The sequence below is a fragment of the Triturus cristatus genome, chromosome 10 (assembly GCF_964204655.1).
Source record: "Triturus cristatus chromosome 10, aTriCri1.1, whole genome shotgun sequence".
Classification (NCBI taxonomy): Eukaryota; Metazoa; Chordata; class Amphibia; order Caudata; family Salamandridae; genus Triturus; species Triturus cristatus.
The window spans coordinates 1,048,592,682-1,048,620,617 of NC_140593.1; the positions used below are offsets into that span (position 1 = coordinate 1,048,592,682).

Consider the following 27,936-nt stretch of genomic DNA (forward strand, 5'->3'; position numbering starts at 1 on the left):
AGAAAGTGACATTCGAGGAACACAGGAAGGGCCACACCCTTCACGCCAGCCCAGCTCCACCCGTCCCAAAGGTCCCTGGGAAAATGCAAGTAAACACACCATTCGGAAGCTCAAAAACTACCCCTATGAATGAAACAAGGTGCAAAGCGAAATGTAACAGAGTTTATTAAGGAATTGCGATGGCCTTTCAGATAATGCAGAAAGCAGTAGGAATTTTGTGTTCAAAATAAGTTAATGGTCTCAACCCTTTAACTTCTGTGAATCCCCACTTAATCATTTTAGAAACCAGGGGACCCCCACTGAATCATTAGTGGAATCCTGCGCCCCCCCCCCCCCACCCCCTTAAGTCATTGCTGGAAGCCGGGGACCCCGGCCTAAACATTGACTGATTTGTACCGCAAAACAAAACACAAAAATGCAGAAAAAATGCATTCATCAAACAAATACACAAATGATGACACGTTCTATTTAAATCTTATAAATACATATAAAAAAGATAACGATTTTAATTTTAATAGAAAGGTTGGAACTTTTCTAAAATCAATTGAGGCCCATCATCCATACTATATTCTGTTTGGTACACCTGCACTGCTCCCACAAATCAATCTGAGGATACTAATTACATTTTTACCCTCCAATTTCTAATTCCTTCACATTTACAGTACGTTTTAAGGGGCGTCACTTTTAACATGAGAAAAAGTGGCGTACCGGTGGCGCAAGAGGCATGTAAGTAAGCCTCTAAATGTTTTAATTGTACATGTAGCTTCTTTATTTATATACACTTTATTAATCTGTTAATATAATATGATTTTCTAAGTAGGCGCAGACCCCCTGAGGAAGCTTTGCGGACCCCCAGGGGTCCCCAGACCACAGGTTCGAACCACTGTTCTACATATTATTTTCTGTTTTATAACTTTTGCTCCTAAATTCTGCTTTTTAGGTGTAGTTCCTGACCACTTTAGCTGTCTAGAAGACCTTACGTTAGCAATCCTTGAAAAAAGTACAATAAGAAGTAAATAGACGTGGCTGGATCTGCACCATTAATCCATTGACTTTCATGTCTTCTTCGTAGTATGAAATTGCTTTAATTGACTAGCAAGACCATGTCATTTAGTGTATTGGTACATTAACCATGTGTGTTCCCATTAGTTTTGCATGAGTAGTCCTTTTGTTAGATTTGAGATATAGCATGATTTGTAGTTTGTAAATAAGCTAGTGTGCTATTAGATGTAGTTACTTTATGAACATAACAGAATTTTCATTGACAGTTAATGGCAGGTTTGTTAAGGAAGTGGGTTTATTTATGCGTTTTTATACAGCGCATACTTTACCCGAAGGTGTCAGAGCGCTTTACAATAGAACCAGTTACATTACATGAGGACTTCAGAGTACAAAATTACATAAAAGCTACAAAAAGATACAAACAGATAAACTCTAAACTCAAAAAGAATGGTAGTAAGTACATGTCTACTACAGACACTCGTGGTTAGAGTTACATATATACAAGTTGCAAATTTACTCAAGAGTACATATTAACAAAAGTTGAAGCGATTAGGGTTGGACAAATATATATTACATATTTACAGATTCATTTGTTTTACTTTGCTGTCATTATGGCGTTCAATTTGCGTCTTTTTTGTTCACAAACGAAAGACGTCTGTGCATTAGGCTTTCTTTAAGAAGCAACAAACTAATGGCCCTTTGTAAATAGTACATGGAAAGCAATATTTTGCTGTGTATGCCTTTTAAGTTCACCCCTTAGAAAGCAAACTTCTTCTGAATCCCTTTCATACTGCTTTTTGAGAGTACATGTTTCGAACGCAATCTATATAGCAAAGGAGACCATACTCACAGATTACTTTGCATTTTTTTAAAAATCAGTTACTAATAGAAATAAAAGAACAATTTATGAAATGCCAACAAAAGAACTGCAAAACAACACCTGGAGGAGTTGGAGACTAGCAGATTTACCAAAGAATCCCTTATACTGGGGCTCACAAAGAGTTAGTTGGTAAAGTGACAGCACCAGGTAGGACGTTGTGAACTAGTGCGTAGATAAAGGTTGAGAAAGCAGATGAAATATCATGAGCTTGTCACCAATAATTTTACATTTTTAAAAACAAAAATAAACAAAACAGTGTTCTAAGCAATTTTACTACATTTCTCAATTATAGAGATTTGCCTTATAACGAACGGAGAGTGTGGATTCTATGGAAACCAATTAAAATATGTTTTTCCACAAAGCCCTCATTACGAGTGTCCCATTAATCCAGATTGGTTCAGTAACAGAAGTTACCTGCAGAATCCGGATTACAAGTTTATTGGCAAGACTGTGTTGCTGATGTCAGTCCCGCACCCATTCGGACAACTCACCAAGAAAACACTTGGTAAATGTGAAGGGAAAAAAGTCCCAGTGTGTGTGAAAACCCATGGGGATTGGTGCAGAAACACCAGTTGCCAAGGCAATTTCCCATTGGTGATGGCTAAACTTTAAGTACCAAGGTATTCAGGTGTTTCATAATAACACATCCCCGTGATATCCTTCTCTCTGGTGCAGGAAAACCACATGGGTATCCCAGGTGAACTTGTAGTGAGACCTATAGTAAGAAATTAACAAAGCACAGAGACTAACAACCTTGTTGAGTTATTCACAAGAGTGAAACACATACATAAAAAAAAGTGCTCCTTCTCTTCATCCCTCCCAGTCTGGCTTTAGAGCGGGCTTCTTCACAGAGACTACCCTATAGGGGGTAACTGAAAGACTACGTCATCTTTTGGATGCCGGAGACACCGTGGCCCTCATTTTACTAGATCTGAGCACAGCTTTCGACACGGTGTCTCACACCATGCTAATTAAAACCCTAAGTGCGCTAGGCATCTGCGGCTCCGCTCTGAACTGGCTCTCTTCTTTTCTCTCAAATCGAACCTTTACCTTCTGTAAATGATGCTCCCTTCAACCCACCACTTCGTTCCTGTTATTCCATTTCTACCTCGCTTTGTGAGGCAAATCCACGTTCCCCATGTGGCATAAAGGAGGTCTTCTATAACCTTTGTGGAGGACAGATTCCACTTTGAAGACTATTTTTATCTGGTCACACTATTTCATCCCAAAGAATTTCAGTTTGTTTATAAGGTAAATGCTTGGTGTGGCATTGGAATGTAGGCTTTGATGATGTTTAGGTAAATCACATCAATCGCCATCCTACTCTCCAGCTCCCCCTATAGTCCACCTGTTCTTGCTGCTAACAGTATTCATGACTCTTCTTCCCACAGTTCACCATGGAGGATGATATTGCTGCACTGGTAATTGACAATGGATCTGGTATGTGCAAGGCCGGCTTCGCTGGAGATATTGCTCCGCGTGCTGTCTTCCCATCCATCGTGGGACACCCACGACACCAGGTTAGTGACCTCTAATTTGCAAGAACAGCTTGGTATAGCTTGGCTCCTTTAGTTGGTTTTCCTTTCTTCAATAATTAGTTGAGAGATATTGCGATAAACGATTTAAAACCACAGAAGTACGCTTTAGGTCCCTTTCGCACGTAAATACCAATGAAGTGCATGTCTGGTACCAATCAAACATTTTCATTACAAAACACAAACACGCTGACTTTCATGTGTTCTCAGTATTTATCCAACAATTTTTAGTTTTACTTATTTTGTTTACAGAAAAAAAATCCTAACCTGTGTTTTATACAGGCGTGAATGTTATGGCCATCACAGAAAGGATCCATACCCACCAGTCTTGACTTGTGCTAACTATGGGTCGGATCTGTATATTTACCTGTTATGGCCTTTCACTGTGAAGGTGTGTGATGAGTTACAATAGGTATTATGATGAACCTGCAGTCAGAGGGGTTTTAGTCAACAGCACCCATCCTTTGCTGGAGGGGGAGGGAGCGGTACGCCTGTATAGTCATTTGTCTTCAAATGCTTGCATAAAATGGGTGGCTTTCATTTTAGACTAGGATAAAACTTGTTCCAGAGCCTGGTCTCCTGTGCTCAGATTATTCTTCAGTTTTTTTATTTTATCTTGTGCTGATAGATTGTACAGAATTACTAGATTTACTGCTTAAGGTGGGCAGGTATCGCTCAGGCACTTTATGAAGTTAAGATGCACAGCAAAGACTAAGGTCCAAATGCATCAAAAAATGTTTTGCGATTCCCTAATTACGAATCTTTGCGATTAGCAATTAGGGAATCGCAAAACATCATGCATGAAAGTGTGCAGTACACTTTCTGCGATTTCTAAGGGGTCGCAAATGACCTACCTCATGAATATTAATGAGGTAGGTCGCAATTTGCGGCCCCCCTAGTAATCGGGAAAATCACAGGGATGGTGACCTGCTGAGATCAGCAGACCACCATGTCTGTGATTGCTTTTAAATAAAGCAATCGTTTTTTTGTAAAGCAGTCCGTTTTCCTTAAAGGAAAACGAGATGCTTTACAAATAGAAAAATGAAAAGTTTTCTTTACATTTTTTAAGACCACTGCCTGCTCTTAGAAATGCTTTCACAAACATTCACAAAGGGGAAGGGGTCTTTTGAGGATCCCTTCCCACTTGCGAATGTCTTACCACCTACTTGAAGTGGGTGGTAATATGTGAATGTTTTGTTACCGCATTCATAGTCACATAACATTCATGCATAATGTTAGGATTCGCTATTTGGAAAGGGCGCTCTAAACACGCCCCTTCCAAATAGTAAATCGATTTGGTAACAGGTTACCGAATCGCAAAATTGGGTTTGATGCATTGCGCAAGCATTTTTTGCAATCGCAAACGGGCCGATTCGCAGGAGAAAAATGCTTAATGCATCTGGCCCTATGTCAAGTATAGAACATAAATTAGTGGTGCAAAAGTTCACAAACTAATGAACCCTGGTGGTTGACAGGGGAAGGAAGGTCACTGCACTATGCAGACCTGATGGGAGGCTGTGGATTGTCGGCATGAATTGCCTAGCTCTGAGATGGTGGTGTCCACCCCTCAAATATCAAAGGAGGCAATAGAACTGCTTTTGTAAAGTCCATTTATGATTTGCGCTTACGTTTTTACTTCCTGTCACTCTTCAATATAGTTGTGGAAGACTCAAGTTTGACTTTGGTCTCTGTCTTTGGTTGCAACTCTCTGTAATTGAGGAGTATAAAGTAGCTGGAGGGCCTAGGAGTTTGTGGGAAACTTTGAGCCTTGATAGTGGGATGGTTGTGATGTCTTGGGTATAAATGTCGCTCCATCTAGTTATGTTTAATGCACGGAATAGGAGTTAGGTTATTGACATTCCTGCCTCAATAATAAATGTGGCACCCTGGATTGTCCTTGACAACCACCATTTTTAATGTCTACTCGCCACTGTTTGAGAGCCAGTTTAAATTGAATAATAAAAAATACATAGTCCAAAGTAAAATTCCACAATGAAATGATACATTGTTTAAATGTAAAATCTAGTCCGACAAAAAAGGATTCAGACAAAAAATAAAAGCATAGCTAGTAATCACAAAACAGACAATAGTTGTTAAACAGTAGAGATAAAAAAATACCTTTTTAGAGCTCATTGAAAAGAGAGGATATTAATAGAAGAAGGACTTCCCACATAAAAGATTTTAATGGTGAAGAGCAGATTCTGAAACATCTTGCCTTGCAAATTCAGCTTGCTGTAATATTGGGATGTCCAAATGTAAGAAGTCCTTGGTACAGTTAAAGACAGTTCTCTTTCAATTTCACTTTTTTTCAGACAGACAAGGAGGCCACTTTAAGAGAAATGCATACAAATCAGTATAAAATAGCTTTAAATAAATTACGTAGTGCAGGCAAATCACTGCAATTCAATAAAACTTGTAGTAAAGTGAAAAAGTATAAGTTTAGAAACAGCTAGAAATTCACCTATAAGGGTTCAGCTATTAAAAAGCTGTTAATGCTGCAATAGTTTTAGAATGCAGCGCTGTAGCCAAATGGGACAGTTTAGAAATGAAACTCCTTCACATTATAATTCTGCACGTAGCTCGTTGGCAAGCAGTCCCTCAAAACTGAGTCGGTATGGAAAATATTATGTAATTTTATTTGAATGGACATCTTGGATTCCACAAAGGAGGCATACACTTTTTGTTATACATTACAAAATGAAACTCCTTCACAATAACATTCTGCACATAGCTCATTAGCATGCAGTCCCTTCAAACTGAGACAGTATGGAAAATATAATTTCAATTTATTTAAGTTAACATCTTAGATTCCAAGAAGGAGACATACGCTTTTTACTATACATTTAAAAAAATTGACAATGACTGCAAAGGAAACTTCCGTGGGGTCAGGGGGAGGATGGAAGATAGTCGTTTGCTGGGCAAGGTTTTAGACTTTCATCTGTTTTCAGGCAACTGGCCCTCTGTAGTCAAGCCCTGATTCACATGCCTGTGGGGTTCGAGTACATCAAGACATCTATCCTAAATATTTAACATGTACAGGGAAAGACAGAGATGGAGAGAGTTGTACAGAAAAATAGATCACGAGAGATGTAGAAAAAAGAGCTAATAATGAAGAAAGAGAGAGAAAAAGAGAGGAAGTGGGGTAGAAGAATCCAAATGTTTGACTATTACCAGTACTTGTATTCCATCTTGAAATAATTACAGTGGACTTCTTGAGCTGTTTTCCAAGTGTCCATCTTACTTTGGACCCCTCTGTGAAGAAGAACCCTGTGTTTATGGTTTTGTATCTGGATGTCCTTTCAATGGTTTCAGCTGTATTTGTCACTTTTTATCAAACTTTAATTATTTGAATGAGTTGTGGATACATATAAAATTATTGCTTTCATTACATTGCCTCTTCCCCCCTTGTTAGGGCATGGGCCAGAATTACAGCTTTGTTGGTGATGAAGCCCAGAGCAATAAATGCCACCTTTCTCTGAAATATCCTATTGAACATGGTATTGTGAACAAATGGGATGATATGCAGAAGATCTGGCATCATACCTTCTACAACGAGCTGAGAGTTGCCCCAGAGGAACACCCTGTCCTGCTAACAGAAGCACCAATGAACCCAAAACCAAACAGAGAAAAGATGACACAGGTGTGTTAATCCATACCCACACCTTGAGCAATCATAACCTAAGCGTATTACTTCTGTACATTTTATTACTTTTACTCATTTTGTTATAATATTTTCATTTTGTTGTCTGCATTCCGTTGAAAATCTACTTTCATAGAGAGAATCACTGGTCCCACTTAAGTTCACCAAATCAAATGTGTGGTTTGAGAAGTCAGGAGCTCTTCTTTAAGAAGCTTCCAGGGAAAAGTGTGTTAGCTTTGTTGTCTGGGGTTTTGATTATTCTACCAAGGCAGATACATCCTTCAGTCTTAGTTTGTATTTCACCACAAATACAGAATCGCTGCATAGAAACAAAGCATACTTATTAAGAATGTGGTCTGGTTGTCATGGAATCTTTTTTAATTTTATTGAGTAAACTCTTTGACACTTAGGAAAAGACATACAATACAAATTCAGTTCAGTAGTGGAATTCATAGGGTTTTATTTAGTCCCTTATTCCAGTGAAACAATGTGTTACCATTCTCCCCCACCCTCTTACTTTGCCAAATTCTACAGTGAAACTAAACGTATAGCACCTATCCTCACAAATTCCTTTGAGTAGGTTCCTTCTTTGAGTTCTGTGCAACCAAAGCCACGGTAATCAGTGACGTAAAAGAGATAATGCATGTGTCAACAACTTCCCTCCGCAAACTGCATTGACTTTCCAGGCAGAGTCCACCAAAGGATCGCAATGCTAACATCAATCAACCTATTTCTTTATTGCACGTCTTTTGACATAAACAGAACTGATATAAAACTTCATAAGTTTTAGATTTGAACCATGAAGTACATTTAAATGTTTTCTTTTCAACAAGTGCATATTTTAGGAATCATTTTGTCACCAGATATATTTATAATTGCATGTTCTTAGGAGACCTCCTTCTTAACCATGGATATGGACAACAAACAATTCAGCGAGATAGGTAAATTGTACAGCCTATAAACAAAAATTACAAAAATGAAGATGCATCACATATAACTCAGAGAAAGCTTTCAAGTTTATAAAATTCATAACGATTTCTATCACAGTCCTACTAGCATCTTACCATTTCTTAAATACAAACTGTCAGCGTAAACCTTCAGCATATTCCAAAATGGAGTTAATTCATGATCCTGGGGCAACTGTAATTCTCAAGACGTATTCTGTCAAATCTGTCAAAGGTAACGGGCCTGATTGGTGTTTGGTGCCAGCTCTCCGTCCGTAAGGGTGGCAGATGACATTAAGTCTTCTAGCCTGATGTATTACTGCCCACCATATCCAGGGATCACTGCCGTCCCATTGGTGATCTCTGGAACCACAGTTACGGCGGTTCCTCTGAGGCACTGCAAGTTTGATTCGCAGCTGCCATCTTTCAAATGGTGCTACGCAAACAAATGATGGACGGAATGCTGAATAAATTATACATTCACCCCCCAGTCAAGAGATCTGGGTCAAATCCATCGTTTTTTTGCTCACCATGCCACCCCAGTTTAGACCCAGCCATATACAAATCAGTCTTGACCCTGTGCCTCGTCCAGACCGAACTGCCAAGCCAGGTCCTTCATGGACCGGAAAAAAGCATCCTGGGACCAGTTTCTGGGTATTACCCTTCATCATCCAGGCTAGCTTGAATCCAGTGGCACAGTGAGCAAGCGAGCCACGTCTGGGCATACCCATCCCACGTAGGGTGAAAAGTGCTACATAAACAAATGATGGATTTAGGCCCAGATCTCTGTACTGGGGTGAATGTATGACACTGTTCTGCATTCTGTCCATCAATTGTTCTTTTTGCATTTGTTACCCCGAGTGGGACGGGTATGCCCAGACGTGGGACCTGTGCTCTCCATGCCGCTGGAGTCAACCTATCCGGCTGATGAGGGCTGAAAGGCCGAAACTGGTCCTAGGATGCTTGGTCCTAGGATGCTTGGACCACCCGCATGCTCCCGCCTGTGCCTCATCCCTGGTGGCCCAGAGGTTGGCTTTTAAGTTTCTGATTGCTTGTCTGACTGCGCTTCGTGCGTTTTTACGTTTCGTCACTTGGTCTCGTTTTTATTCTATTTTCTGTTTTGCCTGTTTATTCTGGTTATTCTGGCTATTTTGTACTGTTGCCCCCTTTCTCTGTGTTAGCCTGTGCCATTCTGCTTGTTTTTCCCTGACCCCCCCTCCCGCCGCCCAGCGTTTCCCGCCGCTGCCTCCCCTGCGGCCCCGTCCCCCCTGTGTCCCGATTCGTCCCGCTCCCCCCTCCCAGCTGCTCTTTCCTCCCTTGTCCCCACTCATATTGCAGGCCGCTGCGCGGTGAAGGAGCGACCCAAGACCCTGATTTCAGGTCGGGCCACTCACCCACCGCGCTAGCTCACCCTGCTAGCGCCGTGTCCATCAGCCCTGCTACTGCCGAGTGTTCGAGGCCCTCTTCCACCCGCAGGCTCCCGCCTGCGCCTCATCCCTGGTGGCCCAGTGGAGGGCTTGTAAGTTTCTGATTGCTTGTCTGACAGCGCTGCGTGCGTTTTCACGTTTCGTCACTTGGTCTCGTTTTTATTCTGTTTTCTGTTTCGCCTGTTTAGCCTGTTTATTCTGTTTATTCTGTTTATTCCGGTTATTTTGTACTGTTGCCCCCTGTGCCCCCTTTCTCCGTGTTAGCCTGTGCCCGTCTGCTTGTTTTTCCCTGACCCCCCCTCCCGCCGCCCCCCGTTTCCTGCCGCTGCCTCCCCCCTGTGTCCCGATTCGTCCCGCTCCCCCCTCCCAGCTGCTCCTCCCTCCTTCGTCCCCCCTTATAATACAGGCCGCTGCGCGGCCGCGCCGCTGGCGCGCCAGAGGCGAGCCCGTCTGTGCCCGTCCGTGCCTGGCCCGCGCCCAGCGCCAGAACCCCCGGACCCAACGAACGCCACTACGCCAGACACCGCTATTACGCCGCCGCCCTCCACGCACTCAATACCGGCCAAAACCACAGCTGCTTCCAGGCCACCCAGAAGCGCACCCACGGACCTTTCTCCTGCCGCAGCTGCAGCTTCACCTGCGACAGAGCCAGCAAACCTCCAAAGACCAGACCCAACCACCTCCGCTGCATACTCCTCAACACCCGCTCCGTACGCAGACACGCCGTCGAACTCTGGGACCTGCTCGACACCGCCGCCCCCGACGTGGCCTTCCTGACCGAGACCTAGTGGAACGACTCCTCGGCGCCCGACATCGCCATAGCCATCCCTGACGGCTACAAAATCACCTGCAGAGACCGCACCAACGGATTCGGAGGAGGAATAGCCATCGTCCACAAGTCCACCCTCAAGGTCTCCACCAATGCAGAGGACACCCTCAAAGCCGCCGAACACCTGCACTTCCAAATCCACACCGACCCCATCACCACCCTAAGAGGAACGCTCATCTACAGACCCCCGGGACCCAGGGCGCCGTTCAGCGACTCCATCGCCGACCTCGCCAGCACCCACGCACTCGCCTCCACGAACTACATCCTCCTCGGGGACCTGAACTTCCACCTCGACAACAACAACAATGCCAACTCTGCCACCCTGATCGACAACCTGGCAAACCTCGACCTCAGACAGCTCGTCACCACACCCACCCACACCGCCGGCCACACGCTGGACCCCATCTTCTCCACAGGCACCCACGTCACCTTCGAACTCCATTGGACCGACCACCGCTGCATCCACTTCACCTTCAAGAAGCCAACCATGCACCACCGCACCCAACAACTCCCACGTCGCTGCTGGAGCAAAGTCACCGAAGACCAACAGACCTCCACCCTCGCCCAGAACCCACCTGCGGCCTCCACTGACCCAGACACAGCAGCCCGCAACCTCAGAGAGTGGATTGAAGACTGCGCCAACATCCTCGCACCACTCAGGAAACCCCCCATCAACCACGCCAGCAAGAAAGCCACCTGGTTCACCGACGAACTACAGACCTCCAAACGAGCCTGCCGGAAACTGGAGAAGAAATGGCTCCATGATCGCACACCTGACAGTCACGCAGCCCACAAGGACGCCACTCGTAGACACCACCACCTCATCAGAATGGCCAAAAGATCCTCCTTCAAAAACAGACTGGACAACAACGCACACGACAGCAAAGAGCTCTTCAGCATCGTGAAGGAACTCTCCAACCCCAATGCCAACGACGTCCCGCCTTCACAAGAACTGTGCAACGCTCTGGCAACTTTCTTCCACCAGAAGATAGCAGACATCCACAACAGCTTCAACATCCCGGTCAACACGACCGCGCCAGACTCCTCCCCCGCGAAAACCACCTGGACCAACCACCTGACCTCCTGGACCAACGTCAACGGCGAAGAAACACGCAAGGTCATGAACTCCATCCACTCTGGATCACCGTCAGACCCTTGCCCTCACCACGTGTTCAACAAAGCCGACGCAACCATCGCAGCCCAACTAAGGAAGGTCATCAATGCCTCCTTCGAGACAGCCACTTTCCCGGACAGCTGGAAGCACGGCGAAATCAACGCCCTCCTCAAGAAGCCCAAGGCGGACCCCAAGGACCTAAGGAACTTCTGACCCATCTCCCTCCTCCCGTTCCCGACGAAGGTCATCGAGAAAATCGTCAACGCGCAACTAACCCGCCACCTCGAAGACAACAACATCCTAGACCCGTCCCAGTCCGGGTTCAGACGAAACCACAGCGCTGAAACAGCCCTCATCGCCGCCACAGATGACATCAGGCGACAACTCGACAATGGCGAAACCTCAGCCCTCATCCTCCTGGACCTTTCGGCCGCCTTCGACACGGTCTGCCATCGCACCCTAAAAACACGCCTTCAAGAAGCCGGGATCCATGAGAAAGCCCTCAGCTGGACCACATCCTTCCTCTCCGGCAGAACCCAGAGAGTCCGACTCCCACCCTTCCTATCCGAAGCCACCGACATCATCTGCGGCGTACCCCAAGGATCATCACTCAGCCCGACACTGTTCAACATCTACATGGCCCCCCTCGCACAAGTAGCCCAACCTCAACATCATCTCCTACGCCGACGACACCCAGCTCATCCTCTCCCTCACCAAGGACCCGCACACCACCAAAACGAACCTCCACGAGGGAATGAATGCCGTCGCCGAATGGATGCAGAGCAGCCGTCTGAAACTGAACTCGGACAAGACGGAGGTCCTCATCCTCGGATCCACCTTCTGGGTCTGGGACGACTCGTGGTGGCCCACAACGCTGGGAACGGCACCCACACCTACCGACCACGCACTCAACCTCGGATTCGTCCTCGACTCCTCCCTCTCCATGTCGAAGCAGATCAACGCCGTCTCCTCCTCCTGCTACAACACCCTCCGCATGCTCCGCAGGATCTACAAGTGGATCCCGTCCGAAACAAGGAGAACTGTTACACAGGCCCTCGTCAGCAGCAGGCTGGACTACGGCAACGCACTCTACGCAGGAATCCCAACCAAACACCTACATCGACTACAACGCATCCAAAACACCTCCGCACGTCTGATCCTCGACGTACCCCGATGCAGCCACATCACCCCCCACCTGAAAGACCTGCACTGGCTCCCCATCGACAAGAGGATCACCTTCAAACTCCTCACCCACGCACACAAAGCACTCCACAACACCGGACCAGCCTACCTGAACGACAGACTCAACTTCTACACCCCCACCCGCCAGCTCCGCTGAGCAAACCTCGCCCTCGCGGCTGTCCCCCGCATCCAACGAAAGACCACCGGCAGCAGATCATTTTCCTACCTCGCCGCCAAGATCTGGAACACCCTCCCCACCCACCTACGGCAGACCCAGGACCTGCTCACCTTCATAAGACATCTCAAGACCTGGCTCTTCGAGCAGTAGCGGTTCCCCCCTCCCTTCAGCGCTTTGAGACCCTCACGGATAAGTAGTGCGCTTCACAAATTCCTTGATTGATTGATTGATTGTTTCCAGTCCAGGGAGGACCTGGCCTGGCAGTTTTTGGAATGGCATGGTGAGCAAAAAAATTATGGATTTAGGCCCAGATCTCTGTACTGGGGTGAATGTATGACATTGTTCTGCATTCTGTCCTTCAATTGTCCTTTTTGTATTTGTCACCCCGAGTGGGACGGGTATGCCCAGACATGGGTCCCTTGCTCTCCATACCGCTGGAGTCAAGCTATCCGGCTGATGAGGGCTGAAAGCCCAAAACCGGTCCTAGGATGCTTGTTTCCATTACAGGGAGGACCTGGCCTAGCAGTTCGGGCTGGACTGTTCCCATTGGGCGCAGGGTCAAGACTGATTTACATGTGGCTGGGTCCAAACTGGAATGGCATAGTGAGCAAAAAACCGACGGCTTTAGGCCCAGATCTCTGTACTGGGGTGAATGTATGACATCGTTCTGCATTCTTTCCATCAATTGTTCTTTCTTCTTTTTGTCTTTCAAATGGCTGCGCACCAAACTTATTTACTGTTTCAAAAACAGACTCTGAAAGTAGGAGTTTGTTATTTAAAAACAAAAGAACTAATGACCCTCACATCCTGGGAGATTTCTTACAGAGTGTATATGTCATTTCCCATTCTTTGATATTCCAGACCGCCAAGTGTTTCCGGGCGGCGACAGACAGAAAAAACAAATACATTAAATGGTTCGCACTAAATAGGGCAGGAGGCCTGATATCCTTTCTCTGACAGTCCCTTACATTAGAGCCGGTGGAACAATGGTTAGGCTGACATGGTACCCCCCCAGGTTTGTAGTGAACTACTCTGTCCACCAAAGTCTAAGTCGGGCCCAATGAGGGTTATGGAACCTAAATAAAATACAAATTCGGAGATCAGATTTGTACTAAAAACCAAAGCATACTCCAACATATGGAATGAGGATAACTTTACCACTATGGGGCACATGCATCAAGCTAACCAAAAGTGATTCCTTAATAGCGAGAAATAAGGAATCGTTATTAAGGAATCGCTTTTGGGCATGCATCAACAGATTCGGTAAAATCTAGCGATTCCTTAAAAATCGCTATTTTTACCGAATAATCAATAGCGGGGCATGCAAACTCTGAATAGCTAATAGCGATTTCGGTAATACCGAAATAGATAATAGCGAATTCGGTAATAGCGAAATCGCAAATGACCGCGTCGCTCCGGGAACGTGCAGATGACATCACCAACCAGGAAATACTGCAGCCCCACCCACATTGCCTCGACTGAGGAGCAAACACGAGCTGTGACTGAAGACTGCCTGTGCAGAGTGAAGCCACAACAACTGAGCCATCCTCAAAACAAATACCTGATGGAGAAGGAAGCACCATCCAGCGCTGAGGCTGCACGCAAGCGCAAGCGCAAGTTCTCCGACAGGGAGCTGGAGCACCTGATAGAGGGAGTCAGCAGCAAGCACGATCGCCTCTTCGGTAAGCTGTCCCTCAAGGTGCCTGAGCAAGAGAAGCTCCACATTTGGCTGCGCATCCGGGAGAGGGTGAATGCTGTAGGTGTGACGCCCCGCAGCATCGACGACCTCAAGAAAAGGTGGTACGACCTGCGGAAGCGTGCAAAGGAGAGGATCTCAGAGAAGCTCCGGGAGGCAAGCAGAACCGGAGGCGGCCCTTCCACGGTCCAAGCAAACACTGCCCTGGAGGATCTGGTGGAAGGAACAATCGAGCGGGAAGCCGTCGTGGGAGTGACCCAGTTGGACACGTCCAGCGCAGCCACAAGTGCCCAAGGTAAGATGCATGCCTGTGCCCATACCCAGCATAGCGTAAATCCATTTCCATGCCCTCAGCAGGATCTGAGTGTGTATGCAGCTTTGGCACACACAGCTTTACTCCTAACACTAGTGCATCATGGGAGTTGTAGTCTAGTCAGCCCAGTGTGCATGTATAGGCGTAAATGCTATGACCATTCACCACATCAGTTGAACATGGATAGAGACTGTTTATTTAGTGGATCACAGAGGGACATGTATGTGTACAACACTACGTAGGTGTAACGATCCCACTAACCATGCACTGTTTCACACACAGATGCATCCCCTGGGGATTCGGACGACAGCGGGCGGCTGATAATATCCGAGACACCTGTGGATTCCGACCTGGAGACAGCGCAGGATGCGCATACATCACCTCCACCTGCCATCCCACCAGCACCACCACCACCAGCACCACCAGCACAGGCACCAGCAACAGCGCCACCAGCACCAGCCACACGCGCTGCAGCTACAACAGCCACAAAAGCGCAGAGTCGCAGGTCCCAAGTTGCGCCCTTGCAGGTGATGGAAACACCCTCCACACAAGTGGGACACAGTCTGCGCACCATCACACCACCTGATGCACCACCTGGACGCGCAAGACTCACACAGCGGTGCAGGGCTCGGCCAAGTTCTGTCTCCTCAGGCGACCTGGATCTCCCACCCACTTCTGCCATCGAGGAGAGGATGCTGCGTGTACAGCGCCTGCAGGGACGACACATGGCAAACATTAGCTGCAATATCGTGCGCCTTGCTAGAGACATGCGTGCCATGACTGCGGCGGTTACGGACATGAGCACGGCGGTTAGGGACATGACCACTGTGGTGGCAGAGGGCAATGCTCACCTCAGGGAAGACATCCAAGAGCTCACCCGTGCCATGAGGGAGGGCCATGAGTGCGAGAAGAGGAGGCACCGACAGCAATTGGTGCGTTCCGCCGCCGCTACAAAGGCGATCACACGTCACAGCAACAGTACCGCAGTGTTGGCACGCCGCTCTGTGTCCTTGCAGGTGGACCTTGGGCACTTCTGCGGGGATGTTGCCAAGGCACTAGGGCAGATGACCACTGCTGTTGAACACCTACAGAGCAGCACATGCAGTGCAGCTGCTTTGGGAGGGGATGACGCCAGTGAGGCTGCCTCCAGTGTCAGCAGCGTGTCACTGCCAGAGGCCAGCACCAGGCGCCGCAGTTCGCGGGCCTCCACGGGGACAGGCCGTGGTGAGGCATTGAAGACACCTGAGCGGAGGCTTGGGGTACGTGGCAAGCGCCACTAGACAGATACACAGACATGCCGGACCATGGTGGGGCAACCATGGACCTCCCCTTTCTGACTCTGCACAGGCATGACTTTAACGCACATTTGATTTTACTTTTTTCCTGTGGAGCATTATTTCCATTGCTTGTCTTGTTGCACATACCACAGTGTTACTGTGCATTAAACAGTTGCACCCCAAACAAACTTGTAATGTTTCATTCTCACCTGATTCAGTAATGATGTTGCATGATGTATGTCCGCCTCCTGTGGCCCTCTGCTGTGTTAGGGACGTGTGCCTGTCATTGTCGGGCGGGTGGTTGGTCATCCCGGTGGTGGTCATTCCTGTCAACCTCTATGGGTATCCCCCTTCTGGTCGCAATGTTGTGCAGCATTGCACATACAGCAATAATCCGGCAGCAGGTTTCAGGTTTGTATAGCAAGGCGCCGCCAGTCTTATGTAGGATTCTAAAGCGACTCTTCAGAATCCCAAATGTCCTCTCTATGACATTCCTAGTGCTTATGTGTGCTGCGTTGTGGCGTTGTTCCTGTGGGGTTGCTGGATTGATGTATGGGGTGAGTATATATTCACGCAGGGCGTAAGCACTGTCACCTAGAAGATAGAAGCAAAGACTTAGCATTGGTGATGTCCATACATGTGTGGTGTTGGTGTGGGGAAGCGTAATTTGTATGTACCAAGCAGGAGTCCCTCTCCAGATTCTCCGTTGATTAGACGCCTGTGGATTCCACTGTGGCGGAATATGTAGGAGGCGTGTGTGCTCCCCGGGAATTGTGCCACTAGGTCCATTATGATGTGATTGGCATCGCACACAACCTGCACGTTGATTGAGTGGTAGGACTTGCGGTTCCGGAATATGTACTCATTTGCTGCGGGTGGACATATGGGGATTTGCGTACAGTCGATGCATCCACTTACATGGGGGAATTGTGCCACCTGGTAGAATGCCTGTTTGTTGCGGTCCAACTGCTGTGGAGTTGTGGGGAAGCTGATGTGGGTGTGTAGCATTGTCAGCATGGCATCTAGGAATTTCTTGAAGTAGCGTGAGAGTGCGCTTTGCGATACACCTCCGGCTACCGCACTTACCCCCTGGAAACTCCCTGAGGCCAGTAGGTGCAGGCTGCATAGGACCTGGACGTGTGCAGGGATTGCATTGGTCCGGTGTGTCTGGTGCTGCAGTGATGGTTCCAGGTCTGCAATGAGGCACATGATCATGGCACGATTGAGTCGATACTTCTCGTACACCTCGTCCTCATACTGCCCGAGCAAGGTGATGCGCAGTCTGACAATTCTCTCCTGGACCCTTCTCCTGCGCTGTCCTGCCGCATTGATACGCATCCTCCTTGCAAGCACGTAGAGGGCTGCCATTTTGTGGTAGCCAACAGGGTCTCCTGGGCCACATTTAAGGGTTTGGTGATTGGCACACTCAGTTGCACATGTTGAAAGTGTATTTTTTTATTCACATTACTTTTTTTTAACTTTACCTCCAGGTTCTGATTCCCCTTATTTAGCTCAAGCAAAATAGCGAATTTTGGGGTTTTCGGTATTTGCGACTTTTGTTGCATTGGGGTGCGATTCGTTATTTGCCATTGGCACTTTACGGGAGCTAATAGTGATTTCGGTATCTGCTCATTCGGTATTTAGCGATTCGGTAAATTTGCTTTTGGGTTAATTGCGAATCGGTATTTTACCGGATTAATTTTGCGGTTCGTTATTGGCTCACATTTTGGGTTCATGCATTGGAAATCGTTTTTTTTTATTCGCTAACGGGTGTTATTAGCGATTCGGTATTTTACCGACTGGATTTTTGCTTGATGCATGAGGCTGTAGATCTCTCTTAATTACACTTAAAATATTACAAGTATTTTTTTACATAATCTAGTTTCCTACTGTCTGAACTAGAACGTTTAATTTTCAGACTGTCTGAGAAAACAATTTGGTGCAATCATAAAAGACTGTGAAAATGATAGGCTTTGTGCCACATGTCTATTCTCATGACATTTTCCACATCTCTGGAATTCTGGGGCACCTTGCTAATAAATCTATTTTACCCATAATAATTAAGATGATTCTCCCTGACGTCCCATCCACATTAAGTGCCTTAAAGGATACCAACCGTGATTGATTGCAATATGACTGCATAATATTTACTCTCTACTGGCCAGAATCTTGCATTTATCTGTAGGATGTTTCTGGAAATGCTATAAATAGTGTTAACATTAGTTCAAATAGTTAACGAAACTACAGCGTTTTCTGATGGAAAAAACAACCATTATCTGTCAACCAACATTTGCACCAGCCTTTGTTCTCTTATTGCGTTGTACAACTTTTCTTTTTCAGGTTATGTTTGAGACCTTCAACACACCAGCTATGTATGTTAGCATTCAAGCTCTCCTGTCCCTGTATGCCTCTGGTCGTATCACTGGTATTGTGATGGATTCCGGCGATGGTGTCACCCACACCGTGCCCATCAATGAAGGTTATGCCCTGCCTCATGCTATTCTGCGTCTTGACTTGGCTGGTCGTGACCTGACAGACTACCTCAAGAAGATCCTGACCGAGAGGAGCTACCGCTTTGTTACCACAGGTGATAGGGAAATTGTGCGTGACATTAAAGAGAAGCTCTGTTATGTTGCTTTGGACTTTGATCAGGAAATGAGGACTGCTGCCTCCTCGTCCTCACTAGAGAAATGCTATGAGTTGCCAGATGGTCAGGTGATCACTATTGGCAATGAAAGGTTCAGGTCACCAGAGGCGCTTTTCCAGCCATCCTTCCTGGGTGAGTCAATATCAATGCTCTTGCTATTATGCGATAATTTGGCTGCAGGATTGATTATGGAACTTTTATTCTACATTGTGAGATATTCATTAATATTCTTAAATAGTGAATATCTGTGCCTGTCTGCAGGATTCTGGGACATTTTTATACAGTAGATGGGTCTACCTGCTAGGAAGAGCATGGTGGTGACAGTGCAAAGAGTTAGGCTCCTTAAGCACCACTGTTAGACTTGGCATCTTTTGGCGTGTTTTCCCTGAGTTTTTGCTTTCTGACCTCCCGGTTTTGATTCTGTTTTTGCTGGGGTAGCGTTTCTGTGCACTTTTCTCACTGCTGATCAGTGGTAAAGTGCAAGTGCTCCTGTGGTAAATTGTGTTATGGATTGGTGTCTCCATGATTAGATATTTGATTTACTTGTTAGTGCCTAGTAAAGGGCACTGAGTGTGGCAGACCCTGTGCATCAAATGCTACTAACGGGCCTGCAGCAATAATTGTGCTACCCACGTGAGTAGCCCTGAAAAGGTAACTCAGACCCTCAATTACAGAGTCTGCGCCAGTGCTTTAAATGGGCCGGTACTCACCGGTACTGAGTACCGGCACTTCTTAAATGTATCACTTCTCTTCTGCTGACGAGAGTACCGGTACTCATGACAAGGTAGGCTCACTGGCTGAGAGTGCTAATGAGCAGGAGTGGAACGTGTCTTACCGCCAAGGCGCCGCTTCAGTAGCCCCGACCTGAGCCCCAGCTGAGCCATCCAGCAGGGCTCATCTGAATAATGTTTGGTGCTCACCATCACGCTGTGCTTGAGAGAGCAGAGTCGAGATTCATTTTACCTGCTGGTGTGCGCGTGTGATTTTCAAAGCGCAGCACTTCAGGTAGTGAAAAGCCCGTGCAGGGCAATACTTAAACATAGACATTTTATCAGGGGCAAGGGTGGCGAATTCTCACACTTCCCTTACCTTCTCTCGATCAAAGGGTTAATGCCCAGAGAACAATGCGATCGAAGAGGCCACTGGAGCCATCCTCTGACTTTTCTGCACTGAGGCACCTACCTTACTAACGCCAAAAGCCTCAATTACCCGGTCTGTGCACAGAAGGCTTTCTTATCTGCCAAAGAAGCTCAAAACTAGCACCGCCAACCCTGCTTGCTGTTACTGTTCCCCGGGTCATGTAAGGTCCCACGTGGACACATTGTTGCGGAGGAGCCATGTCCAGTTGGCGCCCATGCTGTGGCACGATGTTGCATTTCCTGCCTGCCAGCCGGGCCCCAGGGCACCCAGGAATTCCCCTGCTGCATGGAGTTAAAGGAGGAAGCCGTCACCTGCTGACCTCCTCCTGACCTTGACATGATGTACTATTGCTGTGCCCAGCCGAGCCCAACTTCTGCCCCAGACTCACCACGCCATCGTGAGTCTCATAGTGGGAGCAGATGGCACAGGCTGAGACACTGCAGCAGGGCTCGCTGTCTGACTCTAGCCTGTCTCTAAAGAAGAGACAGGCTAGAGATCCACGCGTTGCCAGGCCAGCAACTCCTCTCGGTGGATCGTTCTGACAGCTGTAAAGAGATGGAGGTAAGTCAGATATTAATTTAATAATCTCCTGCTGCTGACATTTAAAATGTTTGTTACGAAAATTATTGGGGGCTCCAGCACGGCATAGGGCCTTGCAAATGGGCACACTAGAGTTGTCTGTCTGTGCCGAAAACGCGCTACGTTTATTAGTAGTGCAAAGTGTTTAACATCCCTGATTTACAGTGACACTACGAAGCAGCACCTTTTATTTTCTCAGCACAGTTAGACTTGCTGTCACAGATAAGTCATGCGATTATTGTTCCCTCTGGAGAGAGCTCAGAGTTTTCTCTACTGGCAGTTTTCACTCTCACCATTAAGAAAATGGATGGCAGTTTGTGTGTACATGTCTGCTCGGCGACAAAGGTTCATAAATAACGTAGTAGGAAGGGTTGGTGGGTGAGTGATCGGATGGATGAGTGAGCAAGGGTGGATGCATAGATGGATGAATGGATGGATGAGTGGATGGATGGATGAGTGAATGGATGGATGGGTGAAAGAGGGTGGATGATTGGATAAAAGGTCTGTGGAAATATGGATTTTTATGATCAGTTATGTCCCCTATCTTGGACCCCAACGGTTTCATGTATAAATCACAAGTACATGTATGTTCCCTCCAGTTCCAGTTATGAAGACGCAAATACATGTGCGTCCACCGTTAACATGTCCTCTTTCAGATCCGCCATGAATGGGCCGGATATTCCATTCCTAAGTACGAAAGGCCACCGGCTTTATATGGTTCACTTATGCTATTTTTCAGTCCAGGCGAGTAGGCCCTGATTCTGCCATCAAGCTTTTCCTGCCTTCTGCCTCTGAGAGCTCCAGTCTGAGCCTGCATCTGTGACCATGAACTTTGTCTCATTCCCTGCGCGGCTCACGAAGCCTGACATCAGCCTGTTGCCTGCCAAAAACTGTATTTCACCTTCGAAATTATCTGCTCCGCTCCCTGCCCAATGCATTCCTGTCTAGTAGTTTAAGTAAACATTCTTCCAGCTACCGAGCAAAGGCCCGGCTTCTCTGTCTTTATGCAAGTAATTCATAGCCCTATTATTATGGAAGACTTCTGCCCTCGCATCTAGTGTAGACACTTAGACGCTTGTACACGCACTAACAGTCAGTATAGTTAGTATAGAATAAGATTCTACTCTAAGAAGACCTTTCTTTTGGATAACATAGTTCTTTAAACATAGGATGTTAGATATGATTTGGGATTAGGTTGACTTGACCCTCCAGACTTCTGTCGCCACATGTAGAGCTAAATGTCAAGTCCCCTTCACCCCCTAGTTGCACGTCAATTACACGTCATGCTGCTGCGCGCGCATTTCTGCCAAGTATTTCTGCTGACATTGCGAAATTCTTTCATGGAACCACCCTATTATGACATCACACCTGATGACGTTCTTTAGTCACACCCAGTTACGCCTACTTTTGCTACGTATGTATCTTTTATCTACACTATCAATTGTTACGCCTCTTGCATTTGCTTCACTGTAATGCCTATTGTATAAAAGTGATTAATTATCAATAAAGTATGTACTTCACTTCCTGAACCTTCGTGGTGATGGAACTTGGAGCAACCGATTCGAATCGTCCATTGGAATAAAGCCCATTCCGAACCTCTAATACCACGGATTCTGCCTCTTATTTACTGAGCTATTTTTATTATGTTTCTGTATCAAATTAAGTCCCGGTAATTAAATTATTTACCACATGAATGGCGCCCGAACAGGGACACTTTCTCATCTCACGCGCTGGCGGTGCGTTGCAGGCCCGGTCTCCTGCCACAGCTGGACGGACAACAACGCGTACCAGCAGGATTTCCTGTATCTCCCTCCGGTCAAGCGGGGGCGACTGAGGCTGCGATCAACACCCAGACGAGGCGGTGAGAAGTGCGAAGTATCCCGACCAGAGCCTAGCTGAGAGAGCAAGATCCGAGGTATACAGAGGCCCACCAGGTGTCCGAAGTGTCCGAAGTTTTCGAGTCGAGTCCAGTCCGGTCCAGTCCAGTTCCGTTCCGAGGCCTTCCGTTCCGAGCTACCCGGTGAGTACCATTACTGGGGAGGCGTTCTGACGTGCACATAGGTTGTGCCGGTCAAGACGGGTTTGGGTACACAAATCCGGTCTGCACTGTTTTAGCAGTGTATCTGTACTGTTTAGCAGTATATCTAGTATATCAAGTATATAAATTCAGAATAATTCAGTTAATGTCGAGTATTATGTTTAGTGATTCAGTTTCCTTAGATCGTCATCATCATCGTTGCTCAGTTAAATGTTAAATGTTAAATGTTTTAAATACGTTCTGCATATTGTGGTGTGAATGACTGTTCATTATTTTGTTTATTGTATTAAGTTTGTTCAAGATCAAATATCAGATCAGTTCTCAATATGCCGCTCTTTTCGAAATTAAGACAGATCACAACCAGAAAAGGGGTACTCGAAGAAGCTGTTCCTATTCCTCCTAGGGACACTCCAGGGTACTTCATGTATCACAAACACGGCTTAGACGCTATATTATTTCTTGATTTATGGGTAGACTACACCAAGGAATTACCAGAAAGTCAGAGGTGGCCCGCAGCTGGGACCTGGGATGCAGAGTGCATCATGAAAGTAGAGGTAGAGTTATGGAAAAGGAAAGTCAGACAGTCACAGAAAGACGCCGTTGAGTTATGGCGTAAAGAATCTCATAGACGTACAGAAAAAGCACTCCGACAGGAAGAGAAAAATAAAGAGAATTCAAATAAAGTCCGAGAAAATCTATTAATTGAAGAAGGTACACGAGTGAAGTCAGAACAAGTAGACAGACAAAGAAATGCCCTTATGAATGGTATGTATCCCCTCCTGGCCGAGGGATTACCTAAGGCTACTCCGGAGATACCAACAGACTTGCCACCCCCATTGTTTCCAATAAAAATGCATCCTAAGGGGCATCCTAGAACCGCAGAAGATGTTTTTCTTTCCTCATATTTAGATGACGCAGCTCCCGAGTATGCTAACCCCGCCTCACATAGACCGCCTGCCAGGGAGGTTCAACGCCAAGACCCTGTATCTCTACAGCAACAAATCCTGACACAAGTTCCGGCAAGCACATCTGTTTCCACATCGGTTCCTACAGCTACTTCTATAGCTGTGTCCACACCTATAGTTGCTGTATCGCGTTCAACGAATCCTTTCACGCCCGATACCCCAGACGGGGCTACCGGAGGTGCTACCAATATTTTTTCTACGCCACCCAGAGTAAATAAACTTACCTTTCAAGAGTCAGCACATCCACGTACCCCCAAACTCATAAATGCCCGCACGCTTAAAGAACTTCTTATAGATTGTAGATATGACCCTGTGCCCGGCAAAGAGGACGAAATGATCGTGGCATCATTACGTATCAGACGAGCCGCGGTGTATTTAGGGAAGATACCAGGAATGACTGTGCATCTAGATAATATATATCATTTTGTCCAAACAGGGCGAGATTCTGAATGTATTAACAGAGCTATGGAATACCAGAAAGTGGAGATACAGGGGGAACTGTTACGTTTCCTCATAAATTGTGTGATCAGAAATCAAGACCGACCGGGGGTAGACCCGGAAGCAATGCAAACTCTTACCAGATGGAGCCAGAATATATCAGAAGGGAGACATGATAAGCAAAATTGTATAATAGCCATGTGCCGAAAGATCCGTAAAGAAATAGAACGCCTACACGAAGAGAGATTAGCGGTAGACCAGTTCGAACAAAGCGAGGAGGAAGGATCAGGACTGCCCACAGGACAGTCAGACACCATAGCCTATGTAGGTAGAGGAAGATCTTGTAATAGTACTAGATGTTTTATTGACCCGATACGTCCGATATGTCCAGATAATAACAGGAATTTCCAAACACCTATAATAAATATAAGGTCCCCCGAGCATTCGTTCCAAGCCGCCGACAAATTACTCCAAGAACGAAGGGGTTATCATTTCCTCGATTCTATGGATGAACAAGAATTAGCCAGGTCAGCCGTTCATTGGGTTGACAGTCCCGGAAAGTATGGTGATGATACAGTAGCACACACATTTTTGAATCTCACCCCAGATGAACAGCGTTTAGCTGGGATTTATATGATTCAACAACTCCTTATATTATATAAGAGTCAGCATTCAGATCCTGGTCCCTTACCTGATATATTGACTGAATTACTCACGAATAGATGGAGAGGTTCAGGTACTAAGTTAATTAGAGAAATACTAGAATCAAGAAAGCAGTACATTCTTTTTGTATGCCCAGAACATGTCTCATTGCCCATCAAGGAAAGAACAACGTATTACATGGACAGACAGAATCCCTTACGAGAAGTACACCCAATAAAAGGCGAGGACAATGAGTTTAAACGTGTATTTGTATATACGCCCATATCGAAAATAGAATTGTTACAAATGAAGAAAGTGGTACCCAGTCATGACAAAGACCCAGCGGGTTTCCACCGAGAAATTAAAGACATGTTACTCATGGGAGAGTATACCTATCCCGACATTATGACAATATTAAAGGTATTAATGCCTGCTGGCATTTATGAAAAACTCAAGGAAAAAGAGTGGGAGGTGGGAGACCAAAAGATAGACTGGTCAGCATTAGAAGCAGAAGAAAAGGCCCGAACTGCAGGAGCAGGGCTTGGGGATAAAACTAAAGCACTACCAGGTTTACTAGTACAGGTACTGCCACGTTTATTAACTACGAAAAAGGAAGACTGGGGTACAATTTCAGCCTGTAAACAAAAGCAAGATGAAGACACTAGTGATTTCTATGCCCGATTTGAAAAATGTTTTGGTATAAATAGTGGCATAAAAGCAAGTAGCGAATCATACCCACATCTGTTTGTGACAAAATTAGTTGAAAACTCCTTACCCCAAGTGAAGAATAGAGTATTAAAATTCGAGAGTACCTGGCAAGGTAACACCCCATCACAAATGTTACAAATGTTACAGTATCATCACAATAGAATTAGAGAGGAACAAGAACATGAACAAAGACGCATGAAGGACACGAAAATGAAAATGCTAGTCTCTCAGACAGTCCCAGCTGAAGGACATAAAAAGAGTACGACACATTCCGGTGATTCAGCAGGACCTGTAAAAGGGACATGCAACTATTGTAAACAGCCAGGACATTACATACACGATTGCCCGGTCCTGAAGCGTAATATCGCCACAGCTATTACAAAAGAAAGACCACGGCCACTTAGACAGGATCAGAATGAACAAGGAGCCCCGCAGCATGCACAGTCCATGCCAGCTCCACCACAGTCTATACAGTTTGTGCCAGCTGCACCAGCGCTGCCTGTTGCTGCCACACAAACCACGACACGACAGCTGTACCAGACCGCACAGTACGACTATCCTGATTATCAGCGATACGCATGAACCAGCCTAGAGAGGGAAGTCGACTTACCCCTTATCGAGGTCCCAGTAGACCAAGAAGGACCTTATGTACATAGTGAATTATTAGGCCAAGATAGAAAATTTTTACTTGATACAGGGGCAAGTCGAACAACCATAAAACGTAGTGAAGTTCCAGGGGCACCCCTCTCAGGCTCACAGAATATTTCCCTTGGTTTTTCAGGAAAACCTATTGTTAATGAAGTATCACAGCCTCTCCCACTTACGATAGGACCTTTGACCCGAACTACAGATTTATTGCTTACTAAATCATGTCCAGAAAACTTGTTAGGTATAAAAACACTGAAAGCTCTAGGAGCTATAATATGTTGTTCTCCGGAAGGAGTAAGATTGTTTTTACGTGATTTCAAAGGTCACTATGTGTCTAGAGACATGGATCCCCGATTGCAGACTTTACCTACACATCTATGGGCACAAGGCCCTACTGATGTTGGTTGCATGAATATTACACCATATCGAGTTACATTAAAGGCAGGAGTGGAACTACCACGAATGCGACAATACAAGTTACCACCAGATGCTGTAGTGGCTTTACTGCAAATCATTGACGAGCTTATTGCCCAAGGAGTGGTTGTGGAAACAGACTCCAATGTATGTAATTCCCCGATAATTCCGATTCTTAAACGAACAGATCCGAAGGCCCCGCCAGTATATCGATTGGTTATTGATCTGCGCGAATTAAACAAGTGCATTGTGCCACAATTCCCTGTGGTCCCAGATATCTCGTCATTACTGACAGCTATTGATTCCGAAGCAACATTCTTTACTGTAATTGATCTCAAGAATGCCTTTTTCAGCGTCCCAATAGATCCGGAAAGCCAATACTTGTTCGGATTTAGTTTAAATGGACGTAGCTTTAAATTCACACGCGCACCTCAAGGATTTACAGAAAGCCCCAGCATCTATAGCCAAGCACTGAAAAGAGAACTCGACAGTATCCACATGCCAGTTAACACTGCTCTGCTTCAATATGTCGATGATCTGCTGATCACCGCTAGAAGCGAACCCGAATGTGAGAAAGCATCACTGACAGTTTTACAATTTCTAGCCGAAAAGGGGCACAAGGTGTCCCCTTCTAAGCTGCAATTCTGTGTCCAGCGAGTTGTTTATCTTGGACACTCGCTGTCCAAGGAGGGAAGGCAGCTTACACCCAACCGCATTCAGTTAATAGCTAACATGCCAATACCCAAGACACAAAAGGAGGTGCGGGCTTTCATAGGCCTCACTTCATATTGTAGGCAGTGGATCCCTCAGTATGCATTTCTAGCAAAACCACTCATTCAATTGACAACACAGGAGGCAGCCACATCGACTGTTCTCCCTTGGACTCAGGAACATACACAAGCTTTTGAAAGCCTAAAGAAAGCCTTATGCCAAGCACCTGTTTTAGCAACACCATGTTACAATAAACAGTTTACACTCTTTGTTACAGAGCGCGAAGGTACTGCCTTGTCAGTACTCACACAGGAACAAGCAGGATCACACAAACCATGTGCTTATTTTTCTAGTACATTAGATCCCGTAGCTCAGGCTTTGCCTGCATGCCTAAAATCAGTGGCAGCAACAGCTTTAGCAATCAGACAAAGCGATGCCATAGTGTTAGGACATCCATTGACAGTTCAAGTACCACATGCAGTAGAGGTTCTCGTGAATCGAACGCAAACACAACACTTGACTATAGCGCGACTTACAGGGTATGAATTAACATTGTTTCAGCCACATATAGAAATAAGACGTTGTAACACATTGAATCCTGCCACACTTTTACCTGTAATCGGAACAGATCCACTAGCTCATGATTGTATTGAAGTTATTACAATCACGACGAAACCCAGACAAGACTTGACAGATGTCCCATTGTCAGACCCAGACCTGACGTTGTATGTAGATGGGTCATGTATGAGAACAAGTACAGGAGAGTTAGTGGCCGCTTACGCAGTCACAACAGACACTGAAGTCATCGAAACAAATTGCATAAATACCTTGTCAGCTCAAGCCGCAGAGCTCATCGCTCTGACACAAGCCTGTATTCAAGCCACAAATAAAAAAGTCAACATATACACTGATTCACGTTATGCATTCGGAGTTGTACATGACTTCGGCGTGCTGTGGCGAGAGAGAGGTTATTTAACTTCTCACGGTGC

At 46.1% G+C, this 27,936-nt stretch overlaps 1 protein-coding gene across 2 annotated transcripts in view; it reads left to right on the plus strand.

Annotated features, from left to right (window-relative positions):
* Positions 1 to 27,936, plus strand: part of LOC146796537 (actin, cytoplasmic 1) — a 70,390-nt gene that overhangs the window by 5,563 nt on the left and 36,891 nt on the right. The window contains exons 2-4 of one of the 2 annotated variants that reach the window (XM_085629157.1): positions 3,274 to 3,402; positions 6,830 to 7,057; positions 18,358 to 18,796. In XM_085629157.1, the coding sequence (XP_085485283.1) occupies positions 3,280 to 3,402; positions 6,830 to 7,057; positions 18,358 to 18,796 (790 nt within the window). In that variant the 5' untranslated portion in view covers positions 3,274 to 3,279. The remainder of the gene's footprint in view (positions 1 to 3,273; positions 3,403 to 6,829; positions 7,058 to 18,357; positions 18,797 to 27,936) is intronic. The other variant, XM_085629158.1, reaches the window with a different exon arrangement.